Source organism: Taeniopygia guttata, chromosome 1, assembly GCF_048771995.1.
Source record: "Taeniopygia guttata chromosome 1, bTaeGut7.mat, whole genome shotgun sequence".
In the NCBI taxonomy this organism is placed as follows: Eukaryota; Metazoa; Chordata; class Aves; order Passeriformes; family Estrildidae; genus Taeniopygia; species Taeniopygia guttata.
The window spans coordinates 110,375,293-110,391,791 of NC_133024.1; the positions used below are offsets into that span (position 1 = coordinate 110,375,293).

Sequence of the window (16,499 nt, forward strand, 5' to 3'; positions counted from 1 at the left end):
AAACTTCACTAAAACATCCTGACAGATGTCTCTCAAGCATGTTGATGATACACAGCTCATGGATCATGTAATTTGATTTATTCAGAGCACCACATCTTCCTCATCTCACCTTGAGAATTACAAAAATTCACAAAAAGCTTGCTTTCTTCCCCTGTCACATCTATCTTGAACCCTCTAGGAGTCATTTAGGACCTTAAGGAGAACAACAAGTGAAAACTATCTCAGAATCACAGACTATTCAGGGATGGAGTGACCTCTGGAGATCACCCAGTCCATCCCCCTGCCAAGGCAGGGTCACCCAGAGCAGTGACACAGGAACGTGTCCAGATGGGTCTGGAATATCTGCAGAGAGGGAGACTCCAAACCCTCCCTGGGCAGCTGTTCCAGAGCTCTGCCACCTCCATGGAAAGAAATTCTTCCCCATGTTGAGGTGGAATTTCTTGTGGTTTATTTTATGGTCGTTACTCCTCATCCTGACGCTGGGCACTACTGAAGAATCTGGGACCATTCTTTTGGCTGTCACCTTGCACATATTTCTATGTATTGATTAGATCTCCTCTCCATCTTCTCTTTGAAGAGATTTTTACCGAGTGCTTTGAAATTTTCGGCGTGAAGCAGAACTGCAACTTTTCTACCTTATTTCCAGCAGTCTGGCAAATCCAGAAGATAAAGCTGAAAAATAGATACGGCAGGCATCATTCAAGACTTATTTTTGAGACTAGATTGGATTTTGACTCCAAGTGTACAAACATTTTGGTCACCTGCTGCGTGGAGGCTGAAGATCTCTCTGTTTTGAACCCTGTGCATCTGCTGTTTCACATCTGACCTTGAGAGGAGACTCTTGGCTGAGGTTCAATCCTATAACAACATCCTTAAGCCTTGGTGTGCCAAAGGGAAACTTCCCAAGCCTCACTTCCACACTGACCAGGGATAATGAAATACTCAGAAATGAAACACTCAGAAAACACTGCAGGAATATTCTGAGTGTTGAGTTGGAATAGTCTCACAGGGCTGCACAAATATTGGAGAGAGTCTGGAAGAAGCCACCAAGATGATCAGAGGGATGGAGCACCTCTGCTATGAGCAAAGGCTGAGAGAATTGGGATTGTTCAGGCTGGAAAAGAGAAGCTTCAGGGTGACCTAATTGCAGCCTTCCAGTACCTGAAGGGAGCAGACAAGAATTGATGGAGACAAGACTATTTACAAGGACCTGGAGTGACAGGACAAGGGGCAATGGCTTCAAATTGATGCAGAGTATGTTTAAGTTAATATCAGGAAAAATTTCTTTACTGTGAGGGTAGTGAAGCCCTGGCACAGTTTGCCCAGAAAACTGTGGCTGCCTCATCCCTGGAGGTGTTCAGGGTGAGGTGGGATGAGGCTCTGAGCAACCTGGTCGAATGGAAGTTCCCATGGCAGGGAACTGGAAGTGAAGGATCTTTACAGTCTCTTCCAACCCAAACCATTCTGTGATTTTATACATATATAAATATATATATATATATACACACACACATATATATACTCTTTATTATTACTTTTGCTGCTGTCAGTGCCCAGCTGGTGGACCCAGAGGGCTGCTGTCCCCAGATGGACGTGTCCCAGCCCTTGAGGGGACACTCTGCAGCATGCCCTCCATCACAGGCTGGACAGCAGGGACAGGGAAGCGCAGGGGAAGGCGGCACCAGTGCAAAGGGTGCAGCAGCGCATCCACAGCCCGCCCGTGCCTCGGGATCGGGGAGAAACGCTCCCCTGCAGGGCTGCGGCCAGCGGGACTTCCCCATCGCAGGGCGCTAAGGTGCCTCGGTGCCTGGGGACACCGGGGCAGCAGCGGCGGTCACCGGGGGGGTCACAGCGCCAGGTGCTGTCGCCGGGGCGGTGCCGCACCGTCGGGAGCCGCCGCCGCTCCGGGGAGCGACCCCGGCGGGAGGGCCGGGCCGGGCCGGGCCGGGCCGAGCCGGGCCGGGCCGGGGGGTGGGCAGGAGACCCCCGGACCCCCCCGTTCATCCCGGCCTCCCTCCGCCCTGACGTCACCGCCCCCCCGGGTCTCCCGGGCGACGGCTCCATCAGCGCCCGCGTCAGCGCCGCCCGTTCCCTGGCAACGTCCCGGTGTCTCCGCTCCCCTCCAGCCCCGCGCCCGGCCGCGCGTCTCGCTGGCGTCAAACTGACGTCAATGGGCCCGTCTCGGCTTTCGGCGGTGGGCGGGGGGAAGAGGCGGGCGGGGAGGGCGGTGCGCGGATGGAGGCGAGGGGCGGGCCGGGCGGGGGGCCGGGACATCCCGCGCGGTGCCGCCTGCCCCCCGGTGCGCGCTCGGCCCGCCGCACTCCCTCACACGCACGGGCCCGCCCGCCCTCACAGCCCTGCGCGCACACCGCGCTCCGCCCGCCAGGTACGAGCGGCTCCGCGGCCGCTCCGCCGGGCTCTGCGGGGCCGGCAGAGAGGAGCGGAGCGGAGCGGAGCGCGGCTGACAGGCGCTGCGGTGCCGTGTCCGTGCGGGAGCTGCGCGGATGCCGCCGGCGCTGAGGCGCTGCCCGGCCCCCGCCTGAGCCATGGTGATCATGTCGGAGTTCGCCTCGGCGCCCGCGGCCGCGCACGGCCAGCAGCGGCCCCTGCGAGTCGGCTTCTACGACATCGAGAGGACCCTGGGGAAAGGCAACTTCGCCGTGGTCAAGCTGGCCCGGCACAGGGTGACCAAGACGCAGGTGGGTGCGAGGGGCCGGCGAGTTTTCCCGCTGGGCAAAATTAAAACTCGGCAGGGACACGCGCAAAAAATCCCATCCCATCTCCCGCAGTTCTGAGCGTTGCTGCAGCTCCGCTGAGTTACTGTCAGTTTGATGAAAACGCCGGGCAAAATTAAGGAGCTATTAAAGACTTCAGACGTTTTGGTTTTTTAGTGGGTTTTTTTTTTCTTTTCTTTTTTTTCATTCAGTGGTCTTCAAGAACAAAGAACCTGGGCTCTTATTTCCAGAAATAATTTTTTTTCCTGGGCGTGCAGCCGTATTTATATTTCTGGTGCATGTCAAAATCGTTTCAGTCACTAGAGCAGGAGATAGTCTGTTGCAGGAATCTGTTTTTCACTGGCATGGGACGGATTAAAAGATTTACAGAATCCTGTCCAGTGCTAATTTCTGCAGTTCTGTTCGCTACCTTACGTGTAATCCTTTGACGTAGAAAAGAAAAACGAAAATGTTCTGTGCCGTGAATTCTGTGCGGTTCAGAAAAACAGGATCAGCTTTGTCAAGTCTGGGCTTTAAAAGCTACTTTAAAAGCTGCTTTACTTGGATTTTGTGAGTGGTGTGTTTGTGCAGGGGTGTGTCTTTAATTTTTTTTTTTTTTAAAGATCTCTTAACAGTGAGAGTACCTGTTTTATAATACCTGAGGTTGTTTTGTTATTATTTAAATTTGCAGGTTGCAATAAAAATAATAGACAAAACAAGGTTAGACCCAAGCAATCTGGAGAAGATTTATAGAGAAGTTCAGATAATGAAGCTTTTGAATCATCCCCACATTATCAAGCTATATCAGGTAAGAGTCCACCTTTGAAGTGCAGCACGTAGATAAAATATGCTTGTGGTCTCTTGCATGTGATTTTTGCATCTAATACTTGTAGAGAGAAAGCATATTGAAATACTGAAATACTTTTTGAAAACCGTTTGGAGTAAACTGGATGTCTTCAAAGTCATTCTTCATTCTTTGAACAAGATTCTGGTATTAGACAACTTTTTGACAAAATGCACTGTAAAATTTACAGTTGAAACCAGGCTGACGTTTGTTTCAGATTGAGGAATGGGTTAGCTGAACTTCTATGATTAACTTGCTTTTCCTATCTGCTTTTCCCAGTTTAGAGGACTGGAACTTCTTACGTGCTTTAGATAAGAGGAAGACTTAAACTCACATTGGGTGGTAGAGAAGGAAGCATTAAAGTTGAGTTTGCCTTAAGTGGAAGGGATTTAAAATCGCCAACAATTAAACCAAATAAATCTAAGTAGAAAGTCTAAGTGGAAACTTAATCAAAGAATTAGATTAGTGAAAAAGGGAAAAGCTGGTAAATGTTGGTATCTTAGAATATGGCAAAAAAATCACCCGTTTGTTTGTTCTGTTGCAGTTGTGTAGTTTTGAAAGTGAATTTTAAGTATCTTTCCCCTGCAGAATTTCACAACATGAATTTTGGTTTAGATTTGTTTAGTTTCTGCGCTGATGGATATTTTTAACCGTGGGAACGAATTAATGTGTTGTGCAGAAAGTAGGATCACATTTGTCTTGTGAGCAAGGACTGCTTTGCAAATTCTAAACATCAGATCTAAGTAGCCTTTGGTGTAAATTCCTCTTAATCATTAAAATAATTCAATGTGGATTTAAGAAGAAGATGATGGCAGAACAGTTTGGGTTGGAAGAGACCTTTAAAGGTCATCTGGTGCAAGCCCCTGCCATGAGCAGGGCAGAGGTATCAATGTTTCTGGACCTGTCTGAAAGGGCAGAGGGGAGAAAGGTGGAGATGGATGAAGCAGCAGGTCTGAAAGTCCATGTGCAGTAGTAAACACTATTATCAGCTGTGATCTTACTGCTGGGTTTGTTAGCTTAATTAAAAAAAAAAAAAAAAAGAAAAAAAAAGTTTAATAACACGTAAGGCTGAAGAGCCAGTAAGGCAGGTGCTTAGGCAAGGCATTATTTTAAAAGACCTTGACACACATGAAGTGTTTGTATTTATAGTCTTACCCATCATAACAAAAATGATTCTGTGTTAAGGGCTGACGTCAGGGATGCCCACGGGGCAGTATAGGACATACAGAAACATTCTAACAGTTCGGTTGAGTTCATTTCAGTGGAATGATGTGGGTGAAAATACTGTTTCGGAGCATTTAGAGAAGCAGGTTAAATTCCATCTCGTTGAACCACTTCACTTGATGCAGCAAATGACGTTGGTAGTGGACCATAATTTCTTTTCAGTGAAGTTTTCTTTTCTTTGTTGTTGTAACTGATGCTTTACCTGTTTGATGGAGGCTGAGAAGCAGAGATGGAATTAGCTGACATACCAAAGTAGGGTGTGTGTTCTTGTATTATTTCATCATTGTTTTAGTTTCAGCACCGCGTCTTAATTTCATTCAGCTGGCAACTTTCCCAGAACACTTTCCTTCGGTTTTTTAAACTGGGAACCTCTCTTCCTTTGCTCCTTGTTTGTTTATTTTCATTTCGTGTCTGTGTGTACTTGTAGTGAGGGGAGGACAAGAGTCTTTGACAAAGGTTACATGTTGGGAGCCTGGAAGTTACAGCCTTTGAAGTAGAATTGAGGCTTTTTGGATTGTTAACCTGTTGTGAGCCTCCTGCTTCCAAAACAAAGGATCTGCTCAGTGAGAGGGAAATGTTTTCAGGGAAGTGTTGTATTCTGAAATGCAACATTTCAAAGGTGTGCTGTGGCAGCTGAAGATGAACTTGGAAACGCTCAGCATTTCTCATTCATGATTTGGATTTTAGTTTTTCTTCTTTGTTTTCCTCCAAAGGCAAATATTGTGAAATATCAAAGCAAGTTGATACTAGATTGATAGGCAATATATTGACAGTTGTTGATGTGCATCAAGCGCTGCTGTTACACAAACAGCAGCCTGTTATCACTTGCACAGGAGGCTCCCCATGTCCCAGCCAACTCCAAACAGGAGCAGGGGACCTGATACCACTTCTTGCTTTGTCCAGCTTGCAGCTATCTCTGCTGATCTGAGCCCCCACTAGCCTTGAAACACAGACAACTTTAGATAAACCTCTAAGTTTCTTTGTACATTCAAAATATGCCATGTTAATCATAAAAATATATATGTATATTTTAACAAAAGGGGAGTGTATGAAATTATCTAAACCCTCATCTGCTCTCTTTCAGAGATTAGGTAGCTTGGTAATGGTGAGAAGAACAATGGCCTGGCAAGCCATTGTATAATGTAGGCACATAAGCTTTGATTTGTTATCTTTTTCATTACCAGTTTGCTTGGAAAGAACTCTGTGGTGCAAAATGAAATGGTTTTACTGCCAGCTGCTGCAGCAAATATAAATTTGAATGGATATGTTTGAGAATTCACATAGAAAAATAAATGAAACCATAGAGCTCTGCTTTTTTTTTTTTTTTTTTTAATCATGCCCTCTCATGTCTTCACAGGTTATGGAGACAAAGGATATGCTGTACATTGTTACTGAGTTTGCAAAGAATGGAGAAATGTTTGGTAAGTCCTCACTGATGGAGCTCACAGTTCCTTAAATTTAGAAACCATGGCTTTAATTTTGTCATTCCTGAGTAACAGATATATTCTGATTAAGAAACCTAGGGCTTGTGTTGCCAGCTGTCAAACAGCAAGGGCAGCACCTGCAGGATTATGAAAAATTTCCTCGGGGTGTTTCTAAATCCTCTGTGGTTTTGTCTCGCAGATCACCTGACCTCCAACGGGCACTTGAGCGAGAGCGAAGCACGGAAGAAGTTCTGGCAGATTCTCTCAGCAGTGGAATATTGTCACAGCCACCACATCGTGCACAGAGATCTCAAAACAGAGAACCTCCTGCTGGATGCTAACATGAATATCAAATTAGCAGGTAATAGGAAATAGGAGATCACTTTATAAAGGACTTCAGGCATGTTGTTTAGACATTGGGTTTCCCTAGGATGATCCTGTAAATGTGTTTGTATTTCTGTAAGTGAATATAAAACAATAGTTACAGATATTTCTCGGAACAGATTTTGTGAACAGAAGGGAATAGCTTAAATTAATAGGCAGAAAACAAAGCAACACATCTGTCCCTTTCTCTCAATTTTCTGCTGCTTCTGAAATACTAGTATGTGGTTGAGTGTTGTCTTACCCGAGATTTTCACCTTTATTTCAGACTTTGGCTTTGGAAACTTTTACAAATCGGGAGAGCCCCTCTCCACTTGGTGTGGAAGCCCACCCTATGCAGCTCCAGAAGTTTTCGAAGGCAAAGAATATGAAGGCCCTCACCTTGATATATGGGTGAGCTTGCTATTCCTCAGACACTGCGTTTCACACCTTGTGAGGGTCTGTGGGCCTTCAGAGTCACTCCTGGAGCCACTCATGTGCTGTGTTGTTTTTTATTGGCAGAGCCTTGGGGTGGTTCTGTACGTCCTTGTCTGCGGTTCTCTGCCTTTTGATGGACCCAATTTACCAACTCTGAGGCAAAGAGTGCTGGAAGGACGGTTCCGCATCCCATACTTCATGTCCGAAGGTGCTTTCCTTTTTTTTTTTCAGATCCTTAATGTTAAAACAGGTGCTATAAAGGAGGAGCTATGCAGTTTGTAGCTGGCAATTATTTTGCTTTTGTGTCTCCAGTGGTTTCTGTAGGGCAGAAGATGTTTTCTTTTCTGGGATCTGCTTTGTGGTGCATCTAAAAGGCTGTAGTTTCCTTTCTTAGAATATCCCTATGGATCAGAAAACTACTCGACTCCCTAGTTGTAGAAATAATTGCTCAGAAAAGGGAGGAGACAGGATTTTAATGAGACTAGCCTGCAATGCAGACATAGGTGTAGTTCTCCTGAGATATTTTAGCTATGCTGAAAGGGTGTATTCCAGTGTGGCTATGCTGCCAAGGAGAGCAGGAACAGTGGGACTCAGCAGTGTTTCCTGAGAACTCCAACAGTCTGATGAGAAACATGAAAGCGAAGAGTGTTATCACCTCTCTCTGATTTGGTTTCCAAACCGAGTGAACGTGCCTCTGTTGTCACGTGGAGATTATCTGCTGAGGTCTGAAGTTTATCGGTTATAGCCATGAACAGCTTTATTTCCTGGTTATAAGTAAATAAGCACTATAGGGCCAGGACCAGGAAGTTGTATGTGATGGGGTTCTGTACTAAGATCTGACTTATTTTATGTGCATGTAATGCCATTAAACCTGCATCCTCTCAAAACCAGCTCTTGTACAAGGTGCAAGGCCACCTGGTATCCAGTACAGCTTAATTTCCTGCAGTGACATGTTGTTTTTGTCATATGCATGTGAGCATCTCTTGTTCTGTTTGGAATATCGGATAGTCAGATCAGGCATCAGCTGTTCCCAAACATTTAATTCCTGTTTTCATAGGCATCTTACACTGTTGCTGGGAGGTGTTCTTAGCAGTGACCTGGGGCTGGGCTGTTACTTTCTTCCCCTTGCTCATGAGTTTGTCTTTGTCACCCAGACTGTGAAACACTAATCCGACGGATGCTGGTTGTGGACCCAACCAAGCGGATAACCATCTCCCAGATAAAGCAGCACAAGTGGATGCAGGCTGACCCCTCCCTTCAGCAGCAGCAGTCCTTGTGCTTCTCCATGCAAAACTACAACTCCAACCTGGGCGACTACAACGAGCAGGTCCTTGGCATCATGCAAACCCTTGGCATCGACAGGCAGAGGACTGTAGAGGTGAGTTCTTGCCCTTTAGATACATCTCCAGTGACCACCAGTGGTACAGTCATTCAGTGACTGGCCTTGATCTGGTGTCACAGCATAAAATCTTCACTGCCCTTCTGGATTTTGCTTGGTTTTTTGAGTGTGCTACTCTGAGCCCTTAGTGATGGGTTTTGTCTGCATGCATCCTGTAATTCAAAAGGCCCTTCCAATGTCTTTCCAGTCTCTGCAGAACAGCAGCTACAACCATTTTGCTGCCATTTATTACCTGCTCCTGGAGCGCCTCAAGGAGTACTGGAGCAGCCAGGTGTCCACCCGGCCGGCAGCCGGCCGGCAGCCGCGGCCCAGGAGCTCCGAGATCGCCAACGCCGAGGTGAGGAGAGGCACCTTTGGATCTCCCTTTCCATGTAGCTGCCAAGCTTCTGAAAACCAGTTCTGATAGCAGTGCCCTCTGACAGGACACAGCCCGCTGTTCTTCAGCAGGAGGCTGAGTGAATATTAATGCTCTGTTTCCTAGGAAGTGACTGCGGGTCATGGTCCAAAGAATAGTGTGCCTCCAGTGCAGGTCAATAATGAGCCACAGGATTAAACTTCTCAGGGAAATCTGCCCTTTTAGGCATGGCTTGGTTATACTTCTTTGTTGCATATCCTGTAGGTTCTTCAGAAGTAGTCCATGAGTCACTTAATGTGTTTTTCTGACATTCATTTTATTTTCTTCGCCCCCACCCCTTTTAAAGTGTGGTTTGGGTGCCTTTGCAAATTGCCCTTCCAGTTAAATTGCCTAACTGAGGAGAAGGAGTTCTGTGTTTGTGTTGGCATTGATAGATTAGCTTTGTTCATTTTCATAGAAAGCGTGAGGAGAGAGCTTGCAGGGAAGGTGTCTCTGAAATTCTGTGACTCTCCAGTATCTGAAAAGTCACGTGGAACTGCAGTGTGTGTGATGGCTTCTGTGCATTGCTTTCTCTCCAGATGCCTCAGGACAGTCTCACTAGTGAAACCCTGCGATCATCTCTGCTTTACCAGCAACCTCAGAGCTTGATTCAGCCATCTTTGCAGGCAGAAATGGACTGTGACATAAGCAATCCATTACAGGTTGGTATTCCCTGCTAAACTCAGTGTTGCTTCTTTTTTTTCATTGTTCCGCCAATCCACAACAATGGGGGTTGTGACTTTTGTTCTCTCCCTCCTATGTTTTGTTTGGCATTTGGCCACATTGTCACATAGCCTCTCAAACAATATTCCTACTGAAGACATGCCACAGAATTGTGGAGAGTATTAAAAGGTAGTGCAGAAATAAGGAAAAGACCCTAAAGTCTGTGATCTGGCATGTTTTTCAGCCTGTGTTCTTCCCTGTGGATACCAACTTCAATGGGCTCTTCCGGAACCGCTCCATCTCCCCGAACAGCCTGCTGGAGACCACCATCAGTGAGGAAGTGAGGCAAGAGAAGGAGCTGGAAGATGAAATTAAGGCATTTGACCACCCCATCTGCATCCCGAGCAACACCAGCAGGAGGCACACCCTGGCTGAAGTGACCACCCATTTCTATCAGCATGTCCCTCCATGTAAGTAAGTCTGGGAGAGATGAAGGATGCCTGTAGGTAGGGGAAAAGAGAGAGAAGGAGTGCCACAGAGCCAAATGGTGAGGGAGAGTGTGCTGATTTTACCTTGACTGGGGTAGGAAAGCCTAGAAAAGAGGTTTGTACTTTCCCCTCCGCAGTTCTGTCTTCCTACAGATAAGCAGGACCCTTAGGGAAGAGGAGTTGTGCTGTTGTATTTCACTAGATCTCTTCAGAGGGGAGCATGCTCACAAGCAGGTCACAAACCTGGTCTGCTTTCTTCTGCTGTTGTACTGGGGGAGGAGAAATGGCCTGAATTTAGCAAAAAACACCTCACTGATTGTATTTGCTTTGTGAACCAACTAAATAAGCACAACTGTTCACAAAACAATCATCCTGGTTGTGCTAAAGAAATGCTGTGTGCCTGATCCAGCACAGCCTGGTGGTGCTGGTGTTGCTGGCTGAGTCCTGCCAGCTGGACAGGAGCCCAAACTGAGGTTATTTGTTGATGACCTCTTGCTGGAGTCAAGCCCTGGGACAACAGGAGTTGCTGGACACCTCTCCAGCTCGAGGCTGTTTATTAGTGCCAGTATAGGTGAGCAGAAGGCTCTGATGTCATGTTTGTTCCTTCCTGTACTCATCTTGGGAATGTTCTTTCTCTCCTTCCTTCCCTTCCATAGGTATAGTCATTTCCTCCTCTGCCAGCCCCACAGAGGGAACTAGCTCAGACAGCTGCCTTACTTCATCTTCAAATGACAGCTCAGTGGCCCTGAGCAGCTGTTTGGCAGGTCAAGTAATGACGGGGAGCCCGGCCACAGCGAGGATGACGTCGCCTTTCCTCGCTTCCCAGTCTGACGCTCCCGTCTTACAAGCCCAGGGCTGCATGGGAGGTGCTTCTCTCCTGCCTGTCAGCTTCCAAGAAGGAAGGAGAGCATCTGATACCTCATTAACTCAAGGTAATGCCTTCCTGGCTTTGTTGCTGAGGAATTGCACCCTCCCAACAGCCACTGGGAAAGGGTAGGGTGCAGGGAGATTGCTACCCCTGTTATACTGAGGCTGGACACTTGGATATTCTGCCTCTCGTGTTCACGGGCCCTGAGGGAGGGTGGGATGCCCTGGGGAAGGTGCCTGGAGGAAAGGTTCTCAGCCACTGATTCAGCCTGCCCATGGAGATATTTCTGCTGCCATGAGTGGGATGTCAGGCTCCACCTTCCTCCTAAAATACGGAGTGTACAACGTCATGATTTCTCTCAGGCTTTCCCTTTGCCACGCATGTCCATCTGCACAAGGATGCAGCTGTCCCAGCCCCTGTTCCATTACCTAAATCCTGCTCTGGCCACCAGGCAGAGGGTGAACGTGGAGTCTCTTCTAGCCCAGTTCCCACACCCAGGAAGGCAGTGCCCAGAAAAGCTGATCTGTGCTGTAGGCAAACGCTGAGGAGGATTAAAGTGCATTTCTTTTCCTCGTGTCCCACAGGCTTGAAGGCTTTTAGGCAGCAGCTGCGGAAGAACGCTCGAGCCAAGGGGTTCCTCGGCCTGAATAAAATCAAAGGCTTTGCTCGGCAGGTGTGTCAGTCCTCCTCCTCTCGGGCAGCAAGGAGTGCCATGAGCCCTTTCCAGCACACTCAGCCCAACACCTGCATGTACAGCAGCAGCGGGAGCAGCAGAGAGGGGAGAAGCCTCCTGGAGGAGGTGCTGCAGCAGCAGAGGTGAGGGAGGAGCTTTGGTGTCTTTTTATTGGGTTTACTTTGCGTTAAGGGTAGGCAAGGAGGGGTAAACACAGCAAAAGAGGTTGGGGGTTTGGTCACTGGGGGTTCCTGTCGTCCATCTTTGCTGTGTGGCAGTGGGTAAACTGCTTGGCTTCCTTTGTGGCTTCCTGCCCTGGCACATGTAACACAGGACGTGCAATTCCACTCAAAAATCTCGATGCTCAAATATTTGGAGGTTGCTGAATTGAGGAGCAGTTTGGTAGTGTGGGGGAAAACATTGCTTCTCCCTACTGCAAGCTGTGTTTTTCTTTGTTAGTTTTGGGAATGATTTCTTTCTTCCTCTGCCTCCTCCTGTAATTTTCCCATGGCAAGGAAGTGAGACCTTGTAATTTGGAAAAGTTACAGCCCACAAAGGAGGCACAGTTCCAGTGGCCTCAAATGTCATATGTGGTGGCACCTCTTAATTCCCATAGAAGCAAGATGGAAAATTGAGCTTCCGGTTTATCTGCACACGTTGTCTCTAGAACATCTATTATTAGGTGGCCAAATTGTGACCAGATAAACTTGGTTGTGACAGTTGCCCTCTACAGAATGAGGGAGTCTGGCACGGGCAGCTTGCTTTGATTGTACTGGCTGGGGTAAGGAGAGGTCTGATAGAGAGAAGGAAACAAAGGGGAAAGTTATGGTCAAGGTTAGGGGCAAGAAAGGAAAGAATAGAACGTGGAATTATCCTAGCAATGCAAATTAACCTCTTCCCGCCTGGATTTTGTTCAGAATGCTCCAGTTCCAGCATCACCAACTACTCCAAACAGCTTGTCCCCACTCCCACACACCTGCAGCAAGCAGCTTCCCCTCCTCTGACGGGCCGGGTACCTGCAAAGCCTCCAACTCCATCCTGCTGTCAGAGCTGCAAAGAGAGAACTCCTTTGAGCTGGCCTTCGCTGGCAGCAGCCAACTGCTCCAACCTCACTTCTTCGGGGTGAGCGTGTCCCCGGTGTCGTCGGCCGCTCACCTGCTGGACACGCAGCTGTACATCAGCGGTGGCACCGTGCCCCCGCTGGCCGCCAGCTTCTCCCAGCAGCAGAGCTTCTCCTCGCCCTCCCCCAGCTACGACAGCGTCACCCTGCAGCACGGGGACTGCGAGATGGAGGACCTGACTTCCAGCCAGCTGGGCAAGTTCGTGCTGGTCAAGTGAGAGCTCCGGGCCGCTCTCGTTGCGGGGAACTTTCACCACTGGCGGCGTGGGGACGAGTGACTCTCAGAAGCAATAAATTTTGAAGTATGTGAAGAGGCTGCCTGGCTCAGAAAGCTGGCAACTTTATAGGACTGAAACAAGCAATATGTATGTCTTTTTGCTTCTACTATTCTTGCACTGAACAAATACGAATAGAAACTCTTTTTTTTTTTAAAGGAAAAAAAAATAATGATGGGGCAGATGGGTGGGGCATTTGTGGGGGCAGGGAGGGATGTGGTTGGGGAAGAACTCTTCGGTACTGTACTCAAGTCAGACCAATACAGCTCTGCTGTTATGCAAGATTAGCAGCTGTCAGTAGTGGTGACACAGCAGGGAGAGGCTTTTCAAAGAAGGGACCAGAGCCTCCCTTTTTCACAATATTCATTTATGGGTTTGTGAAGATGATTACCTCTTTAAAAAAAAAAATAAACAGAAAACCAGTGGCATGCAGCATTATGCATTCATAGGAGACAAAAATGGAAGCATTGCCATTTGTTGTTTTTCCTTTTCCCTCCTGTTAACACTCATTTTATTTAAAGGAACCAACATCCCCATTCCCACCTCCCAGATACACATACTTTAAATGAAAACTGTGAACTTCTTGCTTGATACATCAGCTGGAAAAGCTCAGCATGCCCTTCTAATTAGTACAGAAGCAGTAACTATTGGAAATGTATCCCCTGATAATCAGGATCCAAGTTGCATAATGCCTGGTCTTTTGCAGGGATGTTTGTTTGAGAGTGGTGTGTGTGTGTACATACACACAGGTGCACACATGCCCATATTTTATTGGTCTGGGTAATCTTTAGGAATCTTTTTATAAACTCTAAGTTTGTTCATATTCTTGCCGAGGCACTGAGGAGGGAAGCAGCAGCACCTGTGGGGTAATGGGAAGGGTTTTCTTTTTAAAAATCCCTCCTGGAGGTTGCCTACAAAGTTGCCTGAGGGGTATTTCTTAGTGCTGCACATTGTTATTTCCGCTGCTAATTATGTTTTTATGCATTTCATTATCAGGGTCCAAACAGAACTGACTCTTGGGGAAATGTGCAATATTGAGGTTATAATTATATACTGACAAAGACAAAAGGAATAGGCTAGAACAGAATTCTACTCTAACGGAGTACAGCTTGTTCTGAACAAAACTGTATTAAAAGTGAGTAAAACAGCACAATCTTTGGGTGTTTGTTTTTGGTTGGTTTGTTTTTTGGCATATTAGCAAAACAAGGTTTTGCATTAGATAGCTGTTTTTTCGTATGGTTTTTAATGCTGTATATGTATATAAATAGGAAGCAGAAAACTATATAACACTAGTTATTTTTTATATTTTGTAATATGCTTCTGTTGTGTTTCTGGTATAAACCCCAACTCCCCTCCCGAGGCAGAACATGACTTCTGTTGGTGTCAACAGAGGTTTTGCTGAGGTATAAAGGGGAGGACAGGCTGTGCTCCTACAGACACCAGTTGGGGAGTGCATGCAAACTTTGGAAGCAGGTGAGCAGACAGTGTGAGACAGCTTGGCTGGGAGCTGCCATCCGAGTGTCAGAGTGTAGCTGCATTCTGTCTAAATGCTTAAAGGACCCATCTCCCTAGTATGACACAGGGTGCCTTCAAGTTACCTTGGCTTCATGCAACCTGCAGTATTACACATTTGCAAATAATATAGAGACCTGTTTTGGGTTTTTCTGGGTTTTCTTTTTTGTTTGGTTTGTTTAGTTGTTTTGGTTTTTTTTTTAAAGAAAAAAAAAAAAGCCAAAGATTGACCAGGTTAATTGGTGGGAGTAGGAAGAGTTGAAGATGTCATGTGGCTCTGTCTGTGGCTCTCCATAAACAACCTCTTTATCTGTGTGTTGTATCTGTGTGTCTGTATTGGTGCATCTCCAGTTTGCCACTGCTGCTCCATGGTCTGGAAGCTTCAAAGTGACAGAAAATTGCTCGAGTTGAACTCCTGTTAATGAGCGGTGCCTTGCAGCAGAGAAAACACCAAAGTCTCATGCTCATTTGTAGTGTGGGTTTAAAAGAAAACAAACAAGCAACCCCCCAAAAAACCCAGTCCAAAAAAAGAGATGGAGATGGCTGGAGTGGAGGGCAAGACGAAGCCAGCTTGTCACAAAGCAGCAACTTGGCCTTCAGTTTTGTAAGGGGTAGCACACGTACTTAAACCACAGAACTTCCTCCTCAATTTGTGTTTTGTTTAATGCCATGGATCTAAAGGCCACAGATTCTTTTGTTTCCTGTCCTGAACAGTGACAAGCACTTTACTTTCATAGTATTTTTTTTTTTCTTTTCCAATTGCTGTAGAACCTCTTTGGAATTATTGCTGGGGCAGAAGAGGTCATTTTAAAAGTCTGGGTTTTTTTTTTTTGTAGATATCTTGACAGTGCTGTTCTGCAGACTGCAATGCAATAGGGTATTTAAAGACACTACGTGATTGGTTTAATTGAGATGTATAGTTTATTTTTTATCATGACTGAACAATCATTTTATTTCTTATGTTAAAATGAGAGGTGTACACCAAAATGATTAGTTGATGTGTTTTATTTAATATTTAAATAAAAAAGGTTTTAAAATTGTTGTCCTGCCTGTGATTCTGTGGAGTAGCTTCACCCAGTGCACTTAGATTTGCATACAAAGTCCATAGGACATTACTGACACTTTCTATTACATCCTAAATGAAGAGGGATGGGGGGCCCACAAATCTGCTAATGGGATATTGAGCGTTTTGCTGGTAGGCAATCTGTCTGAATTCACCAAGTCTGTGGTAATCGGGTTACAAAATGCAGCAGGACCAGAGATCCAGGCAGTGAGGATGGCCCAGTGTGGTGGAGAGTCACCAGATGGGCACTCCCTCCCTCCCTCCCTCAGTGTCACCTTCAGCTCAGACAGCCCCAGCCAGGCTAGGGCAGCTACTGGGAGAGAGCAAAGGGAAGGAGGGGAGGGAGGGATTCACAGGGGAGAGTGGATTGTGTCTTGCAAAATGTAACTTGAGAGTTAAATACTGAAATTTTTTCATATTCAGCTCGTGCAGTCACAATGAGAGCAAGGAAGGATTTTGTCTGCAAAGGGACTCCTAAATATTGACAAGCTTTAGTTTGACCTGACAAACACTCAAAAAAAAAAAAAAAAACCAAAACCAACCCCAAAAAAACCAAACAAAAAACCCAAAGAACAAACAATATTGTTTTTTTTAAAACAAATTAAGGATCAAAATTTTTTTCCTCTTTTTTTCTATCCTGAAGTTTTTATTATAAAATCCACCTATCACATTTTGAAGGGAAGGGATAAAAAGGTAAACCCAAGAAGTTAAACAGAAGCTTGTGGGGAAACAGAGATAATATTTACTTATTTTGCTTTCTAAAGCAGTTTGCTGAGCTGAAATTTGTAGAGCTCTTGGTGCATTTGCTGTGACTCCTGAACTGGTAGAAAAGTGTCACACACATGTTTTTCCAGGGTTGTGTTTTCAATGTGACCATCCAAAGTTAGGAATTTTGCTACTCTCAAAAAATAATGGATGCATTCTAAATAATCTTGAATTAGGTTTTGGTATGACCTGAATTAAGGATAATCCTGACTGTTGTTTTCTGCGGGGTTCTCAGGGCATTCTTTTAAACTCCAGTAATTCTGTGAAATTTGAGA

The 16,499-nt window shown here is 46.1% G+C and overlaps 1 protein-coding gene across 1 annotated transcript; it reads left to right on the forward strand.

The window, feature by feature from the left end:
* Positions 1-2,250: 2,250 nt before the first annotated feature.
* SIK1 (salt inducible kinase 1) lies at positions 2,251-15,437 on the forward strand. Its single transcript, XM_002189395.6, has 13 exons — positions 2,251-2,699; positions 3,406-3,522; positions 6,140-6,203; positions 6,406-6,567; positions 6,856-6,980; positions 7,089-7,212; positions 8,159-8,382; positions 8,591-8,740; positions 9,337-9,459; positions 9,705-9,930; positions 10,605-10,880; positions 11,401-11,632; positions 12,407-15,437. Exons 1-13 carry the CDS (start codon positions 2,547-2,549, stop codon positions 12,825-12,827), a joined length of 2,397 nt encoding a protein of 798 aa, XP_002189431.5. The 5' UTR covers positions 2,251-2,546; the 3' UTR covers positions 12,828-15,437.
* The last annotated feature ends 1,062 nt before the right edge of the window (positions 15,438-16,499 follow it).

Coding starts and splice junctions, on each gene's coding strand:
- SIK1 (XM_002189395.6), top strand. CDS start 2,547: ATGGTGATCATGTCGGAGTTCGCCTCGGCGCCCGCGGCCGCGCACGGC. Junction 2,700..3,405: donor ACAGGGTGACCAAGACGCAG/GTGGGTGCGAGG, acceptor TTAAATTTGCAG/GTTGCAATAAAAATAATAGA. Junction 10,881..11,400: donor TGATACCTCATTAACTCAAG/GTAATGCCTTCC, acceptor CGTGTCCCACAG/GCTTGAAGGCTTTTAGGCAG.